The sequence below is a fragment of the Crotalus tigris genome, unplaced genomic scaffold (assembly GCF_016545835.1).
Source record: "Crotalus tigris isolate CLP2741 ecotype Arizona unplaced genomic scaffold, ASM1654583v1 scf7180000018105.1476442, whole genome shotgun sequence".
Lineage (NCBI taxonomy): Eukaryota > Metazoa > Chordata > Lepidosauria > Squamata > Viperidae > Crotalus > Crotalus tigris.
Window position 1 is genome coordinate 670427 of NW_024096826.1, and position 25949 is coordinate 696375.

At 38.7% G+C, this 25949-nt stretch overlaps 1 protein-coding gene across 1 annotated transcript in view; it reads right to left on the reverse strand.

Annotated features, from left to right (window-relative positions):
- Positions 1-22365, reverse strand: part of BOLL (boule homolog, RNA binding protein) — a 42397-nt gene extending 20032 nt beyond the window's left edge. The window contains exons 1-3 of the mRNA XM_039347992.1: positions 22054-22365; positions 7920-8063; positions 5502-5593 (exon numbers count right to left, since the gene is read on the reverse strand). Coding sequence (XP_039203926.1) covers positions 5502-5593; positions 7920-8063; positions 22054-22071 — 254 coding nt within the window. The 5' untranslated portion in view covers positions 22072-22365. The remainder of the gene's footprint in view (positions 1-5501; positions 5594-7919; positions 8064-22053) is intronic.
- Between the last annotated feature and the right edge of the window lie 3584 nt (positions 22366-25949).

The window sequence follows — 25949 nt, forward strand, 5'->3', positions numbered from 1 at the left end:
GTAATGGGCTTTTGTTTTTGTTCATATTACTAGAAGATTCGACGTCAAATTTCCAAGTTAACTAATACTGAAGAAAAATACATGCAGTATAAAATTCAACGGCTGAAAGCTGTAATTAGCATAAAAGATATCCTTCTGGAATTAATTTCAATAAAATGAATATATTTTTCAAACTGAGAATTCTTTCATTTCAATTTGCTATTTTTATAAATCTCTACACTGAAACACATCTGACAACTATAATGATTTTTAAAATAAGGTTTCAGGTGAAGTTTATTTGCATAAAATGAACATATAACTTTTCAGTGGGATTTGTATAGATGAATATGATGCTTATTTTTAACTATGATATAATTCTTGATATAGTTAAATGGCTATAGTGATCTACACAATGTACAAATCAAAACCACGCAGCTGAAGTTCTTTTCCTCAATTCTTTGAACCAATTATACTTTATATCATATTCTAAATAAAAGAAAAGTAGGACTGTAATCACTCAACAATAGAAAATAAGATTATTTGTCCAAAATCTTCATGTGCTCCTACCAGGGTGGCAAGCTACAGTAATAAATGAATATGCCTATGTACTCAACAAAAGTATGATAGAAAAATACTATAGGCAGGTATGAGAGTAGCAACAGGAATTAACCAGTGAAATGAAGCGCCTTCTGATAAAGACATACTTGTGATCAGTAAGTTAAAAAGTATCTATCACTGAAATGAAACTGATTATTTAGAATTCAAGCCTACTAAGTAAAAGAAAAGATCAACGTGCTATTCAGGTGCAAAGTAAGTGCCAAGAATATAGGATGTTTCTAGTAGTTAAAGAATACAAACAGTAGATAATCATAATCAAATGAAAAAATCTTTTGAACTTCTTGTAGCTCTTCTGTAATATATTCCATCAGTGAAGATAGCTCTCTTTTTAGCCTTTACATGAAAGGAGGGCAAGTGAGTGAATGGCTTTGCCTTTAAAGTTATCATTTCTAGTGTTTCAGAAGGTAAAATTTTATCTTGGCCAGATAAACATAATTAAGAAGCTGATATCTGGCCAAGATAAAAATTTTACCTTATGAAACACTAGGAACTCTCAGGGCAAAGCTATCTCACTTGCCCTCCTATAAGGCAAAGGCTAAAAGGAATGCCATGTTCATTGATGGAATATATTACAGAACAGCTGCAAGAAGTTCAAAAGGTTTCTTCATTACATAGAACAGTACTGTAGACACACCCTTAGGAGTATCCAGGACAATAAGCACGAGGCAGCTCTGTTGTTCAATACTTTAAGTGTTGAATAACTGAGAAAAAAATTCTCAAGCAAATGTTCAATAAAATAAAAGCCAATGCGTTAGAATGCAAGAATAACTGCATTTAAATACTCAAGGTACAAATATGGTTAATAGGTTTTCCTTTGTGGGGCTGGAGAAAACAAAAGCCATTTGCCATTTTGTATCATAAGATATCAAGGGGGCAAGCATGCAGACAAAGTGATAAGCAGTTAACTGTGCTTATGATCTTACTTCAGTTTTCCTTTTCTTTATAGACCTGCAAAAGTTATAAATTACTTTTTCATCACTGTTGTAATTGCCATTGCTAAACAAGGAAGTTGTTAAATGAGGATCATCTGTAAAAGCATAACACAATAGTGATCCTGTGATGCATAGCAGCAATGGAAACTAAATATGTCATAGGAATCATGGGGATACCTCAAATCACTGCTAAACAGCTCACTGAATTTTGTCAGTTACTTATGGAATTATGAGGAAGGGAGGAAGACAAATGCATTGGATTGATATATTTGCAAAGCTGTAAAAGATGAAATCATCCTTGTCTCTTTAGTACAGCAATGGAAATAGAAATTAGCATGCTTTACACAGCTGTACATATTGGTGTTGTTGCATCTTTCTATGAAAAGACTGTATCAAAGAAGGTGCAATTACAAGGTTTAGCCATTACATAGTTATTTGCAGCAACACTGAGCTATTATTTTATCTGCCTGAATACTGTAAAAGGATATGAGATAATCTCTAAAAATGTCAATGTAAGCTAGCTTGGTGAATCAAATATCTCTTTCTCTGATCAATTTTTTCTCCATTGACTGAGTGTGGGAATCCTGAAATGAAGAGCTTCTAGAATTCTGCAAAACAGTATTTTTTCTAGAAATATTCAGTCATATGGAAATGTGATCTTTAGTACTACTGATTATTCAAGAAAATAGACCTGTGGTAACCCATATGACAGGCAGTATATCTATTTTGTAATATAATCCATTTCACTGTCTTCAAATTGAATAATGAAGATTGAAGAGTAGATCTGTGAATATTTCTACTAAACCTATAAGATGATAGTCAACACTTTAGGACAGGAGTGTCAAACTGCCGGCCCGTGGGCCAGTTTCATCATACTGAAGCCACGCCCACCCCATTGCCAGCAATGAAAAAAGAGTCGTGATACGTCGCAACACATCACATGACGAATTTGACACCCGTGCTTTAGGAATAGATTAGGATGGAAACAGAAGCCATAGTTAAAACTACCAATATGGTAGGTTTTGGTGCAGTATGTACCATACTGTTTAAAGCTGGCAAACTTAGGAAATAATGGTCACTTGGATTGGAATGTTTAACAACCATTTGTAGTTATGATTAAGATGAAAAAAGTAACTTTATAATCTATCTTTGAATCTAAAGCCTTTGCAGGAGCATAAAGCAAATAAAAGCTGAGGTAAAATCATAAACACAGTTGAAGTTTCACTTAATGACTGCTTTGCTTAATGATCAAGTTGCTAGTTCCAACTGCAATCACTAAATGAGATCTATTGTCAAGCTATGAACCCTACTGCCTTTAGTACTGCAGTGTGCTTCTAATTTGTCAACAGAGGGGGAAGGAAGGGAGAGAGCTTTGAACCTACAGGTGTCATTATCAGTGTGAGACCCGAAGCTGCTGAAGAATTGTTTTCGCAAACTAAAGTTTGTTCTCATAACTACTAGAAGATGTATGGACAATGTGACCTGTAAGTCAGAGAAGGGTAGAAGAAGTTTTGTTCTTTTAATTAACTGCTTTCCGCCTTTTTCCCTTAGAGCTAACTTCCCTTTGACCCTACTGGTTTGATTCTGCTCAATAAAAGTAATCATTAGAAGTTTGCACTAGCTCTGATGTTTTGCTTGGTTGGGCTTTTCAGCAGGGGGTTGACATCTATATTGCTAGTAACATAATATTGAAAACCTACTAAACTAATTTTCCAGATCAACTTATTTTTAGCATAATGAAGACAGAATTACTCCAAGTCACTCACATTTTCCCCCTCCCCCAGAGCAAGGAATCTTTTCTATAATGCTTCTGTTTCCTTCCCTATATTCCCAGGATCTTCAGACACTCCATTATAGCTTGCAAATTCCATGGATCTATAATGGTAATCATATTTCTGTAATGTGTATGCCACTGTAGTTGTAAAGTACCATAGGAAGTATACCTGATGTAAAAGCCATCATTAATATTACTATATAGTTGTATGTATATCTGATACTGTGAATCAAAGTCAAATTGAAAAAAAAACTGTATCTTGATCTAGAGATAATACATTCAATAGTTTAGCGACTTAAAATAAAACCAAGTGACAGCTTTATTTCCCATCACGCCTGGCCTTTAAAAGCCCTTAAATTTGGAGGCTGAGCAATATGAAGGGCTTTAGTACTATACGGAAGAGTATCCATGGACATGCTACTTCTTTATAAGTCTGTATTTGAATAACTGTGGATCAAAATTAAGAGTTTGTTATGAAATGATCACCTACAACTTCTAATGTGGATGCACTATAAGCTTAGGATCTAACAATGAAATTTCAAATAAGATAGCCTCTATAAATGGAGAATGTAAAACAGAAAATCTATAATATCTATTTAATACTTCAAAAGGTTTCAAAGTTCTGGTATTAGCATGACTGGAATTAACTGAATACTTTAATATATTACAGTAGGGGTACTTCTGAGTCAAATAATTTAATCTGTCTTTTTCAATTCAATTTAATTGATTGCTTCAAAGAGATGAAGACAGTAAGTTTTATGTGCTTTTAAAGACTATGGTTGATCTGGAAAACACAGAACTATATTGGAGCTGGTCACCACTGGATTTGATGAAGAATAGGCAGGATCTTCTGCAGAAGTGTTGACTACTTTAGCCATTGAAAAAAGTGGTGGAAAAATACACTTTGGGAAAATACATTACTGTCCTATACATGCTTCTTGGAATGATTTTGAATTTTTTTTATTTCAGCTAGCAGAAGACTTGCTTTGTGAAAAATCCTTACATACATGCATGTTATCTGAGCTAGGCAGTGCTTTCTTCCTAAGTTTTACCCCAAAGGGCAATGTTCTATCTGGTTTGTTTTACTAATACTTAGCAAAGATGGCATGCTTCAACTTCTTGGCCTTTGCCTATAACACATGCGACACAATCATGTCTGTCAGATGTAGTAACTTTACCCAAGCATTGCATACACTTACAGAAAGGCTTCTTTAATAGTCTAAATGCTAAAACTTTATTAAGAGATATAACAGACTGAACAAAAGCTTCAATGAAATCTATTTTTTCCCAAATTATTCCTTTTCAAATATAGATTAATAAGGAAAAACAATAACACTAACCACAAGGAACAAGAAAATAGAAATGATTTGGGAAAATATTAAGATGAAGAGAAAAAAAATCAGAAAATGCTGCTGAAAATACTGTTCTGGGGATTGAGAAGGAGCTGCGGTAACACATTAGATGCTGCTATGGACAGAGATGCAAAAGTATAGTATGCCAAAAATTGCTTTCCTGGAACATTCTAAATGAAGCTCATGATACAGAAATATCACAGTGAAGAATCAAATAATCAAAGGGATGTTTTGGAACAGCTTTTACCGAATAAGAACTATACCACAGACTAAGACAGGACTATTAATAAGTATCCATGTTGCATAATACTGTGCATTTATTTATTTATTAAATTTACATACTGCCCATCTATCTGTTTGGAGTACCTCTATAGTGTGTAGACTAAGTGAATTTAACAATTCCATATAAATTATACTTATTTTCAAAAACGTTATGGCATCTTAAAAAATAACAATATTGATAAAAGGGATGTGAATGAAGAAATAAATGATAATAGGATGATTTTTTAGCATTTCTTCCCTCATATAAATAACTGCATATACTCTTTTCTGATGACTATACTCTTATGAATTTAATTAAATGGATTTGAGCAGAGTATCATGATGTTGTTTTATTACAAATGAATAACATACAAGTTGGCCGCTAGAAATTGTTTTCAACCAAACACAGCCTATTCGTTTTTATTAAGAAGCCTAACTTAAACTTATTTAAACTTATTCCCAGATAATTTGCTTATAGAGTTACAGACCTGAAGGACCTTTATACCATGCTTTTCATTTTTGGAAGATTATATATAGACTCTAAGCAGTATGATATTAATTTAATAAATGTTTTGGTTTACTAACCCTTTTGATACTCCAGCTCTGTCATTTACTATTTTTACTTCTTTTACACAGCCGTATTGGGAAAAAAATTTCCTCAGGTCATTCTCATTAGTCTATTAAAATAAATAAAGGGGGGGGGGGGAGAGAAAGACTATATAATATTAGTAAATATAGTTAAAATACAACTATCACTTAATATTGACATACGTTTAATAATTGGCATGTTTGCTCAATCAAAACTAATTTCAATCCATCCATTTATACACTATTTTGAAAGTTACATTACTTTCCAATTATATTCTTCAGCAGTTTGTATAATAAGGATACCTGCAATATTTTCTAAAGTGGGCCAATTCTTCTAATCTAGATTGACTCATATTGTATATAATTCCACCTCCATCTCCTACGGTATTCTGAAATTTCTGTTTTTTTTTTTTTTAAAGGGGAAATAATACCAGGGAGAGAAAAATCAGCAGTTTCTTTGGATATGTTGACATGCTTGATAATGAATGCCTTTCAGGACTATTTTCCAGAAAAGCTACTCTGCAGAGACACAAATGAAGCGTTATTGCAGGAAATAAAATGGGAAGGATTGGACTTTTTTTTTTTTAAATGAATTACCTTGGAAGCATGCTTGTTAAAATAAAATCTTGAACAGGGTACAAATGATAGCAATATCATTTAGACTTACAGACTGCTTCATAGTGCTTTGCAGCCCTCTCTAAACGGTTTTCAGTCAGCATATTGCCCCCAACAATCTGGGTCCTCCTCATTTTACCGACCCTGGAAGGTTGAAACAACCTTGAGACTGTGAGAATTGAACAGCTGGCAGTCGGCTAGAATTAGCCTGCAATACTGCATTCTAACCACTGTGCCACCACAGCTGTGTATATACATTGAATAATATATTTAAGAGTTAATATTTCATTAGAGTAGCACTTTTAAGTTTTTAACGCTGGATGCATAGATAGATATTTTACTAAGCTATGATAGAAGGGAATATATTTTCAAGTACGTATGTATGTTTCCTGTAGTTTCTAAGGATATAGACATTTTTGCTTTTGCTCTAGGTTAACTGCAACACTGGCCTTTGAATGGATTGGGAGTATCTAGTTTATACTTCTCTCAACATACATTTCTTCATTCATAATTGATTATAGGGAAAAAAACCCGCACACTTTTCCATATTCAATAGAAAGCCCTATGGATGAAAGGCAGTGAGAGGACGTTATCTGGATATTTTCAGCGATGCCACTTGGATATTTTCAAACTCTCACAACTAAATCTGGAACAACATCTATCGGCTGTGGCTAGGGGGACCTTTGCACAGGTTTGCCTAGTGCACCAGTTGCGGCCTTATTTGGACCGGGAGGCTTTACTCAGTCACTCATGCCCTTGTCACCTCAAGACTGGATTACTGTAACGCGTTCTACATGGGGCTACCCTTGAAGAGCGTTTGGAGGCTGCAGTTGGTTCAGAACGCAGCCGCGAGAGCGATTGTGGGCGCGCCAAGGTACGCCCACGTCACCTATCCTCCGCGAGCTGCACTGGCTTCCTGTGGGTCTCCGGACGCAATTCAAGGTGTTGGTTATCACCTTTAAAGCCCTTCATGGCATAGGGCCAGGTTACTTACAGGACCGCATTCTGCCGCACAGCTCCCAGAGACCGGTGAGGTCCCATAGATTGGGCCTCCTTCAGGTCCCGTCGGCCAGACAATGTCGGCTGGCGGGCCCTTGGGGAAGGGCCTTTTCTGTGGTGGCTCCGACCTGGTAGAATCAACTTCCCCCCGAGGTTCGAACTACTCCCACCCTGCCGGCCTTTAAGAAGGCCGTTAAAACTCTCCTGTTCCGGCAGGCCTGGGGCTGATGTCCCCGGGGGGCCGGGATATGATCGGACTCGCGGTATGACTGTTTTATTTTATTGTTTTATCATTGTTTTAACTTTGTACGCCGCCCTGAGTCCTTTGGGATTGGGCGGAATATAAATATTTGAAAATAAAATAAATAAATAATAAATAAATAAATAATAAACTCAAGAATAATAATTTGAAAAACTAAAAAGTGAAATACCTGTGAACGAATTTGTGGGTGAATGAAAGATTTAAAAAGCAGGAGTACAATAAAAGGTAGAGTGATCAGAGCACACAGCTAATAAAATAGGATGATTCTCTATCCTCTATCTTCACAAAGACACTAGTAAATTTGTTTCTGGAAAATCCCCAACCCTTTGAAATAGATCAAACTGGGCAAACAGGAATCCACTGTAATGACAATGCCATTTCATTAGATAACAACAACAAAGGGTTGAGATGGGGGAGAAGTAACTCTTTATTTTCCACATCTATCTACCAGATGATAAAATCATAAGAATAATTCTTAGATATATGTAACAATATAAAAACAATTCTATTATAATAAAAGTTGGAATCACCCTAATTACCTTAAAATCAATTCCTCCAACAAAGATGCGGTTAGGAATAACTGTTCCAAACCTTGGGGCACTGGTGGCGTTATTTAAAGGCACTGGTGACACAGTCTTAGGCGATGGAGACAAAGAATCAGTTTGCCTCTGATTTGCAGTTTGCTGTTTAAAAGAACATATTCTTGTTAAATATATTTTCAAAAGTTTTTCTATCTTATATTAAGTTCTCATACACTCAACTCTTCTTAATCAATTCTATAAAGTTCTAAAAGTTATTATTTTCTAAGTGTATTAAATACTGTCTTAACTTAAAAGAATAGTCCTTTAAAAAAATATATACGAACATTATCCCTGCTTCATTACATGTCGGATATTTGTATCCTCTTTTCTTAGAACAGCTCATCTGTGCAATGAAATTTACATTTAACCTAAAAAGTAAAATACTAATTTAAAATAAAAAATTGAATTCATATAATTAATCTATACATTAAAAACATTTTCCATTTAGCTTTAAAAAAAGATCATTACTTAGGCTATATATTTCAAGTTACGTGTTTCAAAGTATTCCCACTCATAAAAATGAAGTTATATGAAATCAGATAACAGATTAATAGTTAATATCATTTATAGATATGTTCCAATATATATATATACTCTAAAGAAAACCTAATTAACTATGCTTTTTTAATGTATATTCCCACTCATAAAAATATAGCAGTTAAATCCAGTTAGGTTTGTTCATTCTTTCCTTCTAAAGATTGTTTTCATGCTTTAATTCAAGGCAAACACCAGGCCATTTTTAGCTTTATTAGATTCAAATATTGTTATATTTGGTATTAATACTTTACTAAGAAACATGATGAAAGATTTTCAGCTATTATTCAATAAAGAACTAATAAACGATGTTCTTTATTTGCTTATAAATAGTCTCAAACTTGGTCCTTCCCTCTCATCTCTTTCTGTCTGTAAAACTACTCTACTTTGAAAGCACATCCATAGTGAGTATAAATCACAAAAATATAAAAAATCCATTAATAATAAAATTATTTATCTCAGGGTTCCTAATTGTTAAGTTTCAATTTACTTTCCAGAAAAATACCACAGTCCTGAATAACTGAACTGTCCAGTGTAGTGTATGTAAAGCATGCACAGGAAGCGTTAGCATAGCATGATGTGCTATGAGCAACAGAACCACGACAAGGTCCTTCCTGAGTCTGTTGAAAACAAAGCTGCGAAAAAATACCATAAAAGTTCACTCATATACTGTAGGTAATTCAAAAATTAATGTACAGTTATAAACATTGACAATAAAATTATTTTTTTCAGTATGGTTTTCCTCACATTGATAATGTATTCATTGTCAATATATATACTACATATTTAAATCATTTGTGGCTATTTGATACTATTATTACTTGAAATGTTTCCATTGAACAATTCTGACGATAGTGTTTTTCTGGAATGTTTTAAAAACTATAGATTTAAACTAGTAAAGAGTTGAAGGTAGAGCTCTAGTCTGCACAAATTGATTATTATGTCCTTTTTATTATGTTTTCCTACCAGCAAAAGGAGTTAAAAGCCAATATTTGAAATACATTAACATACTGATAGTATCAGAACCATATAATAGGAGAATTCACATTTCTTCTACTGTTGTTTAACAAAGAAATCTTTATTGTACTATAGAGTATAAACATGAAACAGTAAAAAAAATACTTCTATTTTGGGGCTAGAAATTCTAACTGACAGTACTTTCTTACAGAGTAATTTCTTAAAATAATAGAATTTTTTTAAAATCCTCATCCTATTAATACTATCATCAATACTGAAGCTCAATAATTTAATTTCTATTATTTTCTTCTTTCAGATATTTATTGAATTGTTGTAAAGAAATGAGATTTGTCATATTTTAATAAAAGGGGAAATCAAATATGTAGATGTTCAGAGATAAAAGAATAACAGTGGAGAAAATTCTATGTTCTCTGACAATGAGCTTATTATTAGAATGGATCACAGACTTGTAATAATTTTTAATAAATCAATTTGAATGTTTTCTAATTTATAATGCTTGCTTCCAAACTTATTTCAAAATACTATATTTAAACAAAAAATATTTTTGAAACCTTCCAACAGACCACTTGTAGATCAACACTTGTAGATACACTATGAAATTACAATAGAATTATCAAGTTTCTTTTGAAGATATTTTTGAAAGTTTATCATTTTAGAGATTGTTATGTAATTATGATGCAGTCTTATTATAAACTGTTATCATTTCATAATTTTAAAACACTAATATGTGTTTTGAATTATTTGACATTACATACAGCACTCTAAAATTGACACTCTATAAAACACACGGATTCAAAGTTTGCATACAATTCCAGTAACACTGAACACACATATAATATTGGTTTACACCTGATTGGCTATATTTTTGGCAATCGAGTGTGTTCTGCTAATTAACTATAGGTTATCGATGGTTGCTTTAATCAGAAAGCCGTATATCTTTTTCTGAAGGAACACCTTTGTAATATATTGTTTGGGAGCAAGTCTGACATAATAAAATAGAAGTTCTCCCTACAAATGCAGTTACATGTTGATCATAAAGTTCTATTTGTAAGTATGATAATTCCTATCGCATACAGAAGAATAGGTCTGCTTTTCTTGCTATGAACACGACAAATTCAAATGTTTCTAAAGCATAAGGTGATAGGAGTTATCTCACAATGTATTTTAATTGCATGTCAAACAGCTTAACAAAATGTTGAATTCAGACATATCATGTGCTGTAGTTGATGGTAAGATGATAGTGACACAGAAATGATGAAAAGATAAAAACTGTGTTTTTTACTTTCTTATCTTTTTACACTTGCAAATGATTGTACTAGAATGGTTCTAGTTAAGAAACTATTTAGATTCTACACTATTGTTTCCCCGATTCTGCTAGTAGTTTTCCAATAGATATGCTTGGTGACTGCACCATGCATTTTTTTTCTCCTGACAAGACCAAACCAGTTTCCAGATATATCTTAGTAGGATATAGGACAGTGATGGCTTTTAGAGACTGAGTGCCCAAACTGCAACCCAACACCCACTTATGCATCGTCGATTGCCAGGTGGGTGTAGCCCATGGGCTGGGTGTGGCCCATTGGGTTGGCGTAGCTGCAGTGGTAATTGCAGACTGGGTGGGACTAAAAAGTTCAATCAATCAATTCCAACTTTGCAAGATCTTTTTTCCCACGAGAAGTTGAAATTGACTGATTGAACCTTTTTTTTTTTTTGCACACGGTGGTAGAGGCCTAAAGTGGGAAGGTTTTATAAAACCCAGCTGAAGGCCTAGGACTGGTGCGATGGCATGCGTGCCCACAGAGAGGGCTTTGAGTGCCGCCTCTGACACCCGTGCCATAGGTTCGCCACCACTGATATAGGACATTAAGATAGGAGCAGTAAAGCAAGTGGGACTAATTCTAGACCACAAGTAGAAAAGACTTAACTGGCAGAATTATATATTAGATTTCATTATCCAGTCTATTTTATGCTGTGATTATGCCAAAGTAGTTCTCTTTCCTATGCATGGTATTTGCAATGTAATCTGCAAAGCAACGTTGTCTCAGACAGTAAATGGTTTATTATAATCAGAACTGAATTGGAACTGGTCCTATCTTAAGTGGATTGTTAAAAGAAAGTCAGCAGATATTTGAAGATAAAATCACTAGTATTCATCATGACTTCATACACACTGTGTCAAGACTGCTAACATCGGATGTTCTTGCTTGACATAAATGAAGAAGCAAACCTGTTTTATTTAACCTGTATATCACTTCTAGAGTTAAAGTCAAACAATGTTAGAATAGCAGGTGGGAAAGTATGCAATCGGGGAATAGTTAGCCACAACATATTTCAGTACAGTATTTCCAAGGTCAGATGTAACTAGAGGAGTTACAGGAGGGAAAGTTCGCACTTCAAGCTAATTGGAGAATGTGATTGATGACTGTTAAATGAAGGAGTGAGTTATGCTTTGTTATGGGTGATTGGGGAGGGAGTATTCAGTTTTTGGCTTCATTATGTACGTGCCAAAGCTATGTAGCAATAAAAGGATTCTTTAAGGCAGTGGTTCTCAACCTGTGGGTCAGGACCCCATTTGGGGTCGAACGACCATTTCATGGGGGTCGCCAAACAACGCAGCCTGCCATTTTTCCCCCTTTTCCTTGGCTGTGCTACTCCCTTTTATTCTATTGGCTTTTGAAAGCCAAAAGAATAGACTCTCTTGAATAGAGTCTAATTCTATTGGCTTTCAAAAGCCAATAGGAATTGTCCAGGCTGTCTCTGCCCAGCTGAGCCCGCCAAAAGTCCCATTCTGCAAACGGTGCTGCAAGTTGTCTGCAGCGAAGGCGAGCTGTCTGGAAGTTTCCACCCCTCCCTCCTGAGCAACTACTAAAAATGTAAGTAAAAGAGGGCCAGGGCTGGGAGGCTGGCGGGCGCAGGAAGGGTTGCTGGCGCGCGTGGGGCCCAGCGGGTGCCTTACCTCCTTGGGCTGGACCAGCTGGTGGCCCAGCTGGTGGTCGGCCTGCTCCGTCTCTGCCGCTTGCCAGCTACGCCTTGGGCGGCACCACGCATGTGCAGCGCTCCTGGGCAGGGAAAGTCTTCGACTTATGACCGGTTGGGTAGTCCTCGACTTATGATCGGTTGGGTAGTCCTCGACTTACAACCGGTTGGGGTTGCGGCATTAAAAAGGTTGAGAACCACTGCTTTAAGGTAAACAAAGCCTCAAAGTTCTTTCAAAAGCTGCTTCTTTTGGAACCATGACATCAAGCCAAAACCCACAAATTTTTAAAACCATTTAGGGGTCCCTTAACCCAGTCACTATCCCTAAACTCAGGGGATAGTTTGACAAAGATTTGGGGAAGATCTCATCATGGAACAGGAAGAAATGCCTGAGGCCAGCACCCCCCCCAGCCGCAGCTTCCCTGGGGGGGGAGCAACAGCAGCAGCTTCTCCAGGGGGGAAGCGACAGCAGCAGCAGCTTCTCCAGGGGGGGAAACGACACCTAGCCAGCTGGTGGAGAAGAGATTCTTGCAGATCCCCCAGCTGGGAGCAAAGTCAAAACTATCAGGAGAGCTGATTTGGGATTAGACTGGGATAAGCCAAGCAGAGGCTCTGGAGGCTTCCATACAGCCCTGCCAGCAGACAAATGTGAGTCACGACAAAGGGATTCTTATATATTGCATCCCCCACACCAGTGGAGAGCTGCCCAGCCGTGTCACCAAAGATTCGGGTGAGTGGAAATATCCACCTGCAGCTCGCAGTGGGTCAGTAGAATACTTGGCAGAAAGATTTGAAGAATTAGAAGTGAGAAGCAAAGAGCAGCTCCCGTTGAGAGAGGTCCCCAGCCCCTCCCTCACAGATCAAACAGCCTTTCAGACCCTGGGGTCCCCTGCCAGGGCCTCCAGCCCCACAGAGAGAGGAAACCCCAGCGTGGGCCCCCTACAACAATGGGGAATTTGGCAACCCCCCCAGACAAGTGATCAGCCATCCCTGAGCTTACAGGAACTAATAGAGGCCCTGCAGCAGCTTGGGCTGGTGCAAAAGCCAGGAGAGCAACAGCCGGTGGGCCCACAAATGAGGGAGGCCCAGCAACAACCCCCACTCGTCCAGCAGCCATTGAGGGGCCTGCAGCAGCAGAGGACACCACCAGCCCCCGTTGGCCAGCAGCAGAGAAGACAGCAGCAACCACCCCAGACGGCAACATTTGGAAGACCTCCCACGATTCGAGAGGCCAGTACTAGCAGTATTGCAACAACAGCCAGGGTGGAGCCAACTGCAACTGGAGGCACCACATTGACAGCGGAGGACTCAGCAGCCGTTGGATCAGCAGGCAGGATGGGGCCAACAGCAACTGGGAGGGCCACAAGCGCAAAGGGGTGTCCAGCAGCCATAACACCAGCAACCAGGGTGGGGCCCCCAGCAACAGCCCCAGTGGGGGCCGCAACAGCCTGTAATTGCACCACCCTTCAAAGCAACCTTTGATGGGGACCCAGAGAAGCTGATTTTTTTTCTCAACCAAGTGCGTTCTCACTTGAATCGCTGGGCCTATCTCTACCCGGAACCAGGAGCCATGGTCGATGTCATTGTGTCCAACCTAGAAGGAGAAGCATCTGAATGGCTGAACAATCTATATAGTGAGCAAGCCCCCGAACTGGGAGATCCCCACCTTTTCCTCCTAGGACTGAGAGAAAGATTTGAGGACCCATCCATAGGCCTCAAAGCAGCAGAACAGATCCACAAAATAAAACAAGCCAGCAGGCCTGCCCTGGAGTACGTGAGAGAGTTCAGCAAGATAGCAGGTCGAATAGAGGGGTGGCCTGAGCAATCCCTAATCCATCACTTCATTGAGGGATTAGACGATCACCTCTCTCAGGCCTGCATCATTCGGGCAGTACCTTATCAGCTACAAGAGTGGTACCAGACAGCGGTGAAGCTAGACATTAAGCTCACTCGCTATAAGAAGCCTCCCTCACCTGAAATTGAACCAAAATCAGAACGACCCAGACGACAACCACCCCCTGGAAAGCCCCAACAACTACGTCTGTTGAAAGACCCAGGCCACCTGCAGGGCTGCCATTCACGTGCTTCCGATGCGGACAACAAGGACATCGAGCAGCGAACTGCCCAGTTCCCTACCCCCAACACAGAGCAGACCGAGACCCGCAGCGAAGAAGAAGCCTGATCAGCAGCCAGCGAGAGGAAAATCCAATTGGATCAAACAAGAACTGGTTGCCCAAGCCACATCCCCCACAGGAGGATGCTGAGACTAAGGCTGGATCCTTCCCCACTCTACCCTCTCTCGACAGCGATGACGAAGGAGAGAACAACCCAATGGTGAGTCGACAAATCCCACCTTTTTCACTAGCTGGCAAACTTATAATCCCTAAACTGAGGCTATAAATGAACTTAAATGTACTTTACTTTAAATGTAATTCAAGCCGAAGCCAGCGATGTGGCAGTTGGAGCTGTGTTACTGCAAAAGAACAAGAGTGGGGTCCTGCAACCCTGCGCCTATACCTCTAAGAAATTTACTAAGAGCGGAGATGGGCAATCGGGGAGAAAGAGGCCTTTGCAATTAGGTGGGCGCTATTAAACTGGCGACATTATCTAGAAGGGAGCAAGGTGCCATTTGAGGTCTGAACAGATCACAAAAATCTAGAAGCACTGAAAACTCCCCGTAAATTGTCCCCCCAAAAAGTGCGGTGGCCACAGTACTTTAACCGCTTCAACTTCACTCTAAAGTACATACCAGGAGGAAAAAACTTCCTAGCTGATACGCTATCCCGGCTACCCCAATACAAAAGCGAACGGGAGGAGATTAACAAGGCTATTAACCCCAATCCACAAACTGCCACTCAATTTACAACTCGCAGGGTCCCCAATTCTGATGACCCTGGAGTAAAGAAAATAAAACGAGAGCTCCTCACCGATCAATGGTTCAAAGATAATCAAACCTCCCTGACATGCAGGATGTCATGGTTCCGACTAATGAAACACTTCAAAGAACTTCCAGGCATGTTTATCCTAAAGTCTTTATTACCAGTGTTACAAATTGATGGCACATCATGGAGGTTTATGCCAGAATCTGAATTCCTCTTGCTGGCATCTAACTTTTCTTGCTAAACCCCTCCCTTATCTTGCAGTCACATCTTCCAATTAGCCCAGAGGGCAGAGATTCACTTCTGTTCCTTTTCTCTGGCTTTTGTTATTTCCCCTCCCTTTTCTCTGTCATCTGAATTAACTCTAAAAATACCAGACAGTTCTGCATATTTTGTCAAAGCAAGAATATTCAATATTAGCAGCGTTGACACAGGGATGGCTTGGCTTACAAGGGGGGGAAGCTATATCTGCCTGAAGCCCTCTGTCTTAATGCTCTCAAACACAGCCATGATATGAAACAAGCTGGACATTTTGGATATTTGAAAACCCTACACCTCACCTGCCGGCAATTTTGGTGGCTGGGGCTGAAACGGGATGTGGAAAACTATGTAAAAAGTTGTACTGTATGTGCCACAATGAAAAGAACCTCAGGGAAAAACCCCGGGTTACTGCAGCCGGTGGCAGACCCTTCTCAACCCTGGGAAGAAATAGCTATGGACTTTATAGTAGACCTTCCTGAAAGTAGAGGAAATACTGTCATCTGGACTGTGATAGACCTGTTCTCGAAGCAGGCTCATTTCATCGCCTGCAAAGGACTCCCATCTGCCCAACGACTGACCAAATTGTTCCTGAAACATATCTACCGGCTGCATGGCACCCCTAAGCGAATAATCGCGGACAGGGGGTGCAGTTCACAGCGAAGTTTTGGAGGAGTTTTCTCAAATTAATTGGATCATCACAAGGTCTATCATCTGCTTTTCATCCGGCCACCAATGGGGCTGCAGAATCCACTAACAAAATGGTGGAGCATATCTTAGATGCTACGTTTCTTACCAGCAGACGAACTGGACTGACCTCCTCCCTTTTGCGGAGGTGGCATACAACAATTCTGTGCATAGCAGCACCGGCTACACGCCTTTCAAAGTGCCGGCTACACGCCTTTCAAAGTGGCCACAGGAAAAGAGTTCAGCCCAATACCTGAATACCCTCAGGTGCCCTCCGCTTCCAGACACTTGACCAATGGGTGAGGAGGTGGGAAGAAGTTTGGAGAAACATGAAAACTGCTTTAAAAAAGACTTTTGAAACCTATAAAAAGCAGGTTGATAGAAAGAGAGCTCCCCAAAGAACATTCCAAGTTGGGGAAAAGGTTTATTTGTCAACTAAATATTTACGCCTCAAATTGCCCAGCAAGAAATTGGGACCAAAATTCTTGGGGCCTTTCCCCATAGTAAGGATCATCAATCCAGTCACCATAGAACTAAAATGCCCTAGACTTTTAGGGAGAATTCACCCAGTCTTCCATTGCAGCTTGTTGAAACCTTATCGGGGCTCCACTTTAAGACCTCCCCCAAAGAAGGCACCTGGGCAACTCGTAGTTGCGGGACAGACCCACTATGAAGTGAAACGTATTCTTGACTCTAGAATTTTTAAAGGGAAATTGCAGTACCAAGTACAATGGAAGGGATACCCGTTGTCTGAAGCCACCTGGGTGAAATCCAGTGAAATGAAAGCTGACAGGCTCGTCAAAAGGTTTCATGCGAAATACCCCAATAAACTGAAAACTAATCCTTAACCTATGCTTTTGTTTACATTGCAGGATCTGTCCTTTTTGTAAGGGGGGCCGGATGTCAAGACTGCTAACATCGGATGTTCTTGCTTGACATAAATGAAGAAGCAAACCTGTTTTATTTAACCTGTATATCACTTCTAGAGTTAAAGTCAAACAATGTTAGAATAGCGATTGGGAAAGTATGTAATCAGGGAATAGTTAGCCACAACATATTTCAGTACAGTATTTCCAAGGTCAGATGTAACTAGAGGAGTTACGGGAGGGAAAGTTTGCACTTCAAACTAATTGGAGAACATGATTGATGACTGTTAAATGAAGGAGTGAGTTATGCTTTGTTATAGGTGATTGGGGGAGGGAGGATTCATTTTTTGCCTTCATTACGTATGTGCCAAAGCTATGTAGTAATAAAAGTTCTTTGAAAAGCTGCTTCTTTCGGAACCATGACACACTGTAGTTCTATTATTGGAGCCAATGAACTATTCAGTCTAATTATTTCAAAGTTTTGGGTATTAAAACCTAAAAATGCAGTCAGGAATCTGATTACTTGAGGACTTCTGGGGAACAAATGGCAAACTAAAGGAGAATTAATAACTGCAGCAGGATGAAGAGCCATCATATAGATTGGGTTTTCATAATTCTTCTCCTATCAAGGAAGGGGCTTGAGACCACCCACAAGTGCTCCATAGTGCTACTCCTCATGAGGAGAATGCAAGACATCAGCACCCAAAGTCCTGAGAGGGAAGGGAATAGCCATCTTGCTGAAACTATGGTTAGTGCCATCAAGAGGATACTGGGTTCACATGCTTTTCTAATCATTTATGGAAATTGCTTTTTAACTGCATTTCAGCTATTGGGAACCTTTTCGATCAATATGTTTTACAGTACCAGATGAATTTCCTTCAATCTTTAATGAAAGATGTTTTAAATACGGACAGTCCTTGACTTACGACCACAATTGAGCCCAAAATTTCTATTGCTAAGTAAGTTAGTTGTTAAGAGAGTTTTGATCCATTTTATGACCTTTCTTGTCACAGTTGTTAAATGAATCACTGCAGTTAAGTTAGTAACACAGTTGTTAAGTGAAACTGGCTTCCCCATTGACTTTGTCAGATCACAAAAAGTGATCACATGACACTGGGACATGCAACTGTCTTACATGCCAGTTGCTAAGTATCCAGATTTTGATCAAGTGACTGTGGGGATGCTGCAACAATCGTAAGTGTGAAAAACAGTTGTATCACTTTTTCAGTGCTATTATCACTTCTAACAATTACTAAATGAATGGTTTTAAGGCAAAGACTACCTGTTCAAGTTTAAAGACATAAAACAAATTTTGGAATGAACAGCAAAGGACTGATTAGACCTTCGATTCTGGAAAATTACAAATGGGCTATGGGTGCAGATAGATTTGAAATAAGATTTTGGTATTAATTATAAGACTCCTTTCTATGGGAAAATGTTTTTGTTTTGAATTCTCTTTAAAAACATAATTGGATGAGACTACGAAGGTTGGAAAACTTTCTGGAGAGAACCAGAAGGAACTAAAGATTACAATTAAAGGAGAATACTTACATTTTACTTACCAATTCAGAATGAAGCAAAGTATTTTAACATTGAAAATATTGAAGGATTTTTGGAAAAATGAAGTTAATTTTAAGAGTACCTGCATCCATTGATAAACTGCTTCAAAGATGTTATGAAACAGGAACAAATTTTACCTGACAAGAGTGAGATTGATCTGAAAATGGATTTAAAAATGATAGGCTACAAAAATTATACGGAAAATGATGCCACATGGACATACAAAAGAAACCAGCTTAACAATTAAGAAGGATGTACAACTAACAAACCAACACAGTAACATGGATAATTTTCCTATATTGGATTTAATAAAGAGGGTAGTTAAAACTTAGAAGAATTTTGGGAAAAGAGACAAAGAAAAAACGAAAAGAATTCAAGTTCTACAACATTATTTGAAGGGACTGTAGATTATTAAAAGTAAAAGGAAATAGTTTATTTGATCAAGGTTTAAATAGATAGGTTGTTATCCCTAGTAACCTGTAATGGGGTTTGGCTAATAAGGTCTGAAACAAGCTTTAATGATACTTTTTTTATAAATAAGAATATGGGAAAAAGAGATTATTTGTTGTATTTTAAGAGAAATTGAAAAGTTACTAAAATAGTTTATACTTGTGATGAAAGGGGAAGTACTTTCTTTAAATATTTTTCTTTTTTTACTATATTGTTTTTTCTTTGTTTTGTTTTTCCTGTTTTTTCTTTTCTGTACTTTCTATTTTTTAAGTTTGTATTAGTTTTAATAAAAGAAAATTTAACTTTTAATAAAATTAAGTATAAAAGGGAATCTAAATACTTGCATGTTGAAAGTTTGTTGCTTCTAATAAATAGGGGATAACTATTTGTATCTTTAAAGTTACTTTTCTTCCTTTAGCTATCTAACATAGTAGTACCAGGAACAGTACCAGGTTCTTTTGAAAGGTACAGCAACTGGGCCACCCCTAGAAAAATGTAAATACGAATGAATGGAAAATAAGATCTTTAGCAAGTCACCAATGACCAATTTCAAGTAGTGTATGATGAAATAGAACTCTTTCAATTCAATTTGAATAAGTCGGAATTGAAAATATCTTGAATCAAGATTGCCCATGTAATTAAAGCCTCACCTTTTTAAATACATATAGAGAAATATTGCAAATTAAAAAGGGGGCAGGGTCTCAACTGTTCAGTTAAAGCCACCATATTTAACCCACTGTGGAACAGGCCCTAGTTTGAGCACATGGTTGGGAATATGTAGTTTTACTTAACAATGTTCAACATTATTAGTTAAATTTAGGTCAATTTCTCTAGCTCAGATATTTGATTTGGAGGTCGCTACATCTCTTGAACATCAAATAAATCAGAAGTGTCCGAGAGAGCCTGGTATAATTTAGTCATGTTCTGGTAATCTCCCAGTAGGTAACTGTAACTTGTGATGATTTGAAAATGTCTTGGAAACTTCCAACAATCTATAGTATGATAGACAGCTGAATTTAAATCACAGTATTTAAAAAGCAATTTTCCTGAATATGATGCTCTTCATAAATTATAGATTCCTACAACAATTCGCCACCATGGCCAACCCCCAAATTTCAATACATTTGAAAAGCACTAAACAGGAAAAGCTTCCAATCTTATGCTGCTTCCAAATTTTAAGATCATTTTCAGAGGCTTTTCTCTAGGGTTCTTGTTGAATGAAGCTTGGTTAAGAATCACCAGAAAAAAACATTTCAAGATGCAATCTTTTTAGAATGTCCAGTGAGGACTGTGCAGTGACACACAAAAACAATCATCTGCAGGAATTAGCTCCCATGTTTTATAGTTCATACCTGTGAATTTTAAATACTTACACCATACTATAGGAGTGTTTTGTTCATTTTTTTAAAATTCCATGAGATATTTAATTCTTTATTCAATTTATATGACTGCCCATCTCAGCAAGCAACTCTGGGCCCTTTTGAATGACTGTTCAGTTTAAATGCCCACATTAAGCAAATGTTTGCATTATCAGAGCATGCTTGAGTTGAACTTGTTTCGTTTATAAAAGTGCATGCTTATATCTTTTAACTAATTTCCTAACAAAATAAAATATTCTTGAGTATCAAAATTTTTAAACCTTTGATGCAAAAATAAATAGTGGAAAAGAAAACAGATAAAGTGTAAAATATTGTTCATATTTCTTGCATATTTTGGGGGTGAGAAAGATAGTTTTTCCATCTGTTTCCTTTTGTATATTTTGTAATTTTTTCTATTTCTTCCTGTAAAGCTTAAGAAATAATAATAAAAAATATATTTTCTGCATCTACCATAGTTAGGCACAATTGTTTTACTTTAGAAAGTTCTATCTTTAATTGCACTTTAACAATACAAAATTATCCTACAATAAATTAAATGCCATGGGTGTTTGGGTGTTTGTAATTTTATGCCGGAAAAATGTTTTTGGTTTCCCTTAGCGAGTCTGAGAAATATTTTTAGTATCTTCCTGAAGACTTAAAAAAATCAAGCTATTCTTGTATTCTATAATGGTTTGAATTTTCGCTCGTGATTTAAATATAAAATCATGAGCGAAAATTCAAACCATTATAGAATACCTCAACAACACAACTTTGGGGACAGGTAACATGAATACGTTATGTACATAAATCACCAGGGTCATGCTCAAACCAAAGCAGAATTTATCTTCACCTACCCAAATAAGAAAAATTGCTCAGTCCCCTAATAAAGAGCTGGCACTCCTAATGATGTCGAGAATATTGGAATTAGGATCACTTTCGCCAAAATAAAAAGACGGTTGCAAAAGCAAAGCGAAAGGCTAGCTCCTCCAACTACAGAGCGCGGAGAAAGGCAGCACAAGGCAGGAGCCTCGTCTCTCCGACGCCCGACAGAATCGCCCCCCCCCCACCCCGCCCGAAGCCCCAACCGCCTTCCGCTGCCGTTAGGGGGCGCGTGCCTAGGAGGGCCGTTTCTTTAGCCCCAGCCCCTCCCACTTCGCAGGGAGAGGGGAGAGAGAAAAGCGCCTCAATGGCGGGGAGGAGAGAGAAAACGGGAAGGGCGCGGCGTCTTGCTTGAGAGTGCTAGGGAGGAGGAGGAGGAGGAGCAGCAGCAGCGTTCCTTGAGCGCTTGGGTATTTTGGCGGGAAAGCGACGTTAAAATCATTCGTGGCTCTGGATCTGAAGTGATTTCTCGCCCTTTCCCCGCGCCGTCAACTTTCCACCCCAACGAAGTGTGCTGCTACCCGCCCCGTCCATTCCTAGGACCCATTTCAAGCCTAGGTACGCCTTTCCCTCAGGAATCCCGTCGGCCAAACCCGGCCCTAGGCGGCGCGAACTCTGTTCGATGGTGTCGGAGTGTCCTTTGAACGCTGCAAGGTTTCGTACTAACCGAGGAATCGGGCTCCATCTTTCGCTTCACACGTACATACACGGCACGCCTCAAGTTCTGGGCAGCACGTTTCCCGCACGCAGCTCGCCTTCTCACGCAGCTGCCGCGCCTCCGTTACTAAGGGGCAAGGCACGGAAAACGGGGTGGGCGGGCGCGACAAGCTCTCTACAGGTGCAGTGGCCCCTTGCTGGGCCAAGAGGTGGGGCCGAGGGAAAAGGTTTGTAGCTACGTTTGGGCTAGCATCCGGAACTCTAAAAGTGAGATGGGCGGGAGATTTAATGTCTGTCTCTTATCGATTCTTTCTTTGGGGCCTCTTGAATAATTTCAAAAATTCTTTTGGGATAAAACCCGTAACTTTTTTTTTTTTAAAATCTGTGTTAAACAATAGTTACGTAAAGTGGTGGTATGTATAGTGGTATGGAGTGATTTATTGGACTATGAGTTTTCTATTTTTCAATTTTATAATGCATTCTTTACACAATCCTTAATTACAGCAAATTTACATTTTTGAATATACTTTAAATTCACATCTCAGCCATTAGGAAATAGAGTGTCACACAAATGTTATAACTGAATAAATAAATAAATTTCATGTTGCTTTCACATCCTGTCGTATTAACTCAGGAAATAAATTATCTGTATTAGTGAATTTGATTAACTGGCAGTTTATGTCAGTGACCATTGTCACCCTTCCTCACCTCACACATCCATGGTTCATGCACCAGGAAATAACTAATGAACTGCCTGCCTTAGACTGACATCGTAAACTGATTGGTTCAGCTACCATATCAGTGTGTATTTCTCCTCACAGTTTGGAATGGCAGAATCCATTTGAAGATGTTCTTTCATTATGAATTATTTAAATTGGTAAATTTGTAAAAAGAGTGTCTACCCTAGATGGGTAAACAGGAGATGAAGTTCAATGCACGCAGCTTTTTGGGTAAAAACTCAGTATTTATAAATCACACTGTTCAAATTCCTTCCTGGTATCTTGCCAATCTTTTTTCTGTTTTAAATCTGTTAGTCTAGAACCATACAAAAACATGACTTTTACCGTACTACCTGTCCATGACACCTTCTAACTTGCTTCATGCTTGGAGGAGGCCAGTGAGATGCCAAGTCTTGTTTTTGCTTATTATTGCTTATCATTGGGCTTTAAACTCCATTATAGTGCCAGACAGAAGAGATTGATGCTTGAGACAGAAAACTGCCAGCCCTTGTCCCTGTTGCTGCTGTCACTCTCCAACAACACTTCTGTGATAGAAAACAGCCAACTTTCAAGAGTTACCCCGACTCCAATTACAACTGTTTGGATTCAAAAGTATAGGGGGATGGAATAATTACTTACCTCTGTGCAAGGCAAAATATTATACTTTAGCAACAAGGATAAGATCTTGTTCAAAAGCTTGAAGGAGTAAGAGCAACAACAACTATGTGCTGATTCTTGGCTTTCTGCCACAGACATTACCCCTCCCCCTGTTTGAGTATCATTTTACCAGCAGTTCCCTACTGTCTGCATGTACACATACTATACCCATGTGACAGTACTGATTTCAACCTAGTTGACAGATCTGAATGGGAATCATGCAGATGTAAAATGTAGTCCCACCTTGTACAGCTTGGCTGTTTTGTTGCAGACGTTTCATTTACCCAAACTATTTACTGATGATGTTCCCTAGTTACCTTCCTAATTGAGGAAGACACATACCCATAAGGGTGAGAAGGGAAGTGTCATGGTTCCGACAGACAGAGACAAATAAAGCTCCAATACTTGGAAATTCCTCAAAGAACATGTTTATTAGTTACAAAGTATCGGCATATCAAAAGTGAAACCAAGTCTGAAGACACACATAACAATTCCCTTATACAAAGTTAAGAAATCCCACTTCTAAAGCTATGCAAGCAACTATGTTCCCCAATACATCATCTTGGCGGGCTTTTCAAAAAGCGCCCAGCCTGCAGTCTTGGGAGCAGCTGATGACCTTGGTTCCCAAGGTTGGAGATACTTCCAATTCCAATGCTGTAATCTACCAAGTCCCCTGCATGGATTGCCCCTGTGATTATGTAGAACCGATGGGGAAGAAGCTAACCACTAGATTGCAAGAACATAAGTGAGGAGTCAGACAAGGAGACTTGAACTGATTGGTGGCCTGACACTGCAGTGAACAAAGACACACTTTTAACTTTGCAGCTACTAAAATTGTTGGATGAACAGGCACAAAAACAACAGAGAAGTGACTGAAACCTGGGAAACAGGCCACTCGTCATTCAACAGGAGTGCTAATTTATCATCAGCCTATGAAGTACTTAGAAAGTGAGGGTTGGGCAGCACAAGCAAACAACAGCTAATAATAATCAGCATGTACAAAGCCACATACAACAGGCACTATAAATGCCACACACAGAACAGTACACACTCTGCTAGAGAGATGTCCCTCCAGCACAAGTCCAAAAGCTCGGAAGACTAAAATCTCATGGTCCCGGTGACCGACCCAGATTTGATCCTGCAACATTATCCTGGGACACATCTATTCTCCTTCATTCATGAAATTCAAGATATTCTCAGGATTAGGAACTAAAGTAAGAAAGCAGAAAAGGTACTATTCAGAAATTAATAGCTAGAAGAAAAACTATAAAGGCTACAAGATCAACAAACATAGCAATAACAAGATCAAAAATTAATAAAAGCATATAAGGTCTAATTTCATAATGAATATCAGATCCAGGATAAGAGATGTGATGATTATTACCACAAACATCTACAAACTATTAGAATCTCAATATGCAAAAGTGGCCAAGTGTCTGTGAGTGGGGAAGTCATGCTTAACAAGATAATGAAAGTTGACAGCTTCAACAGAACAGCAGTTAAAAGGAGCACCTAAAAACAGATGGCCTGTAAAAAGAGGCAACAAATCAATCGAAATCAGAACGAGAATCAGTTTAGGAATGACAACAATTTATAAAAGATTACCAGAAAACAAAAGAAGTCAGCAGAAATCGAAAGAGAGACTAAACAGCTAATGCAATATTGTTTACATAAAAATGACAAAAATGATGGTTTAATCAATAGTAAGATGCTCAGATAGGTATTTACTATGAATAGAAACATGGATAACTCTGAAGTAAATCCTACTGAATTCAATGGTTAGTGCATATAAATTACAATACTTGCCACAGAGAAGAATCTAGCACAGTGGTTCTCAACCTGTGGGTCGGGACCCCATTTGGGGTCAAACGACCATTTCACGGGGGTCGCCAAACAAGGCTGTCCGCCATTTTCCCCCCCTTTTCTTTGGCCACGCCCCTGGCACCCGGTGATGTATAAGTGGTTGGGGGTCACCACAACATGGGGAACTGTATTATGGGGTCGTGGCATTAGAAAGGTTGAGAACCACTGATCTAGCAGATCATTATATGCTTCAAATTATCCAGAAAGCTATTCTCTTTCCTCTGTTACTTAATGTTACATGAAACAACTGGGCAAGGTCATTATATCATCAGTGGTGGGATTCAGCTGGTTCGTACCACTTCAGCAGAACCAGTAGCTAATTTTTTGTTGTCCAGGCCCAGAATAGACTTCTGGAAGTGGCATCCACACAGAGAACCGGTTGTTCACATATCTGAATCCCACCACTGGATATCATTCATATCCTAATGATCCCTGGTTAAATATTTATGCTCTAGATCAGAGTTCCCCAATGTTTCCAGCTTTGCAGACTAGTGGGGGGAGAGAGGATGGTTCTGCATGAGTGGCCAGCAAGCACGTACACAGTTCTATTCCCACAAGTGGCGTGTACATGTGCCTACCGTTCACACAAATGGCACGCGTGTGCATGTGCGCAAGTGAGGATGCCCATGTGCACAAACCTTGCTAGTCATTTCTGTAGCCCGGTTGC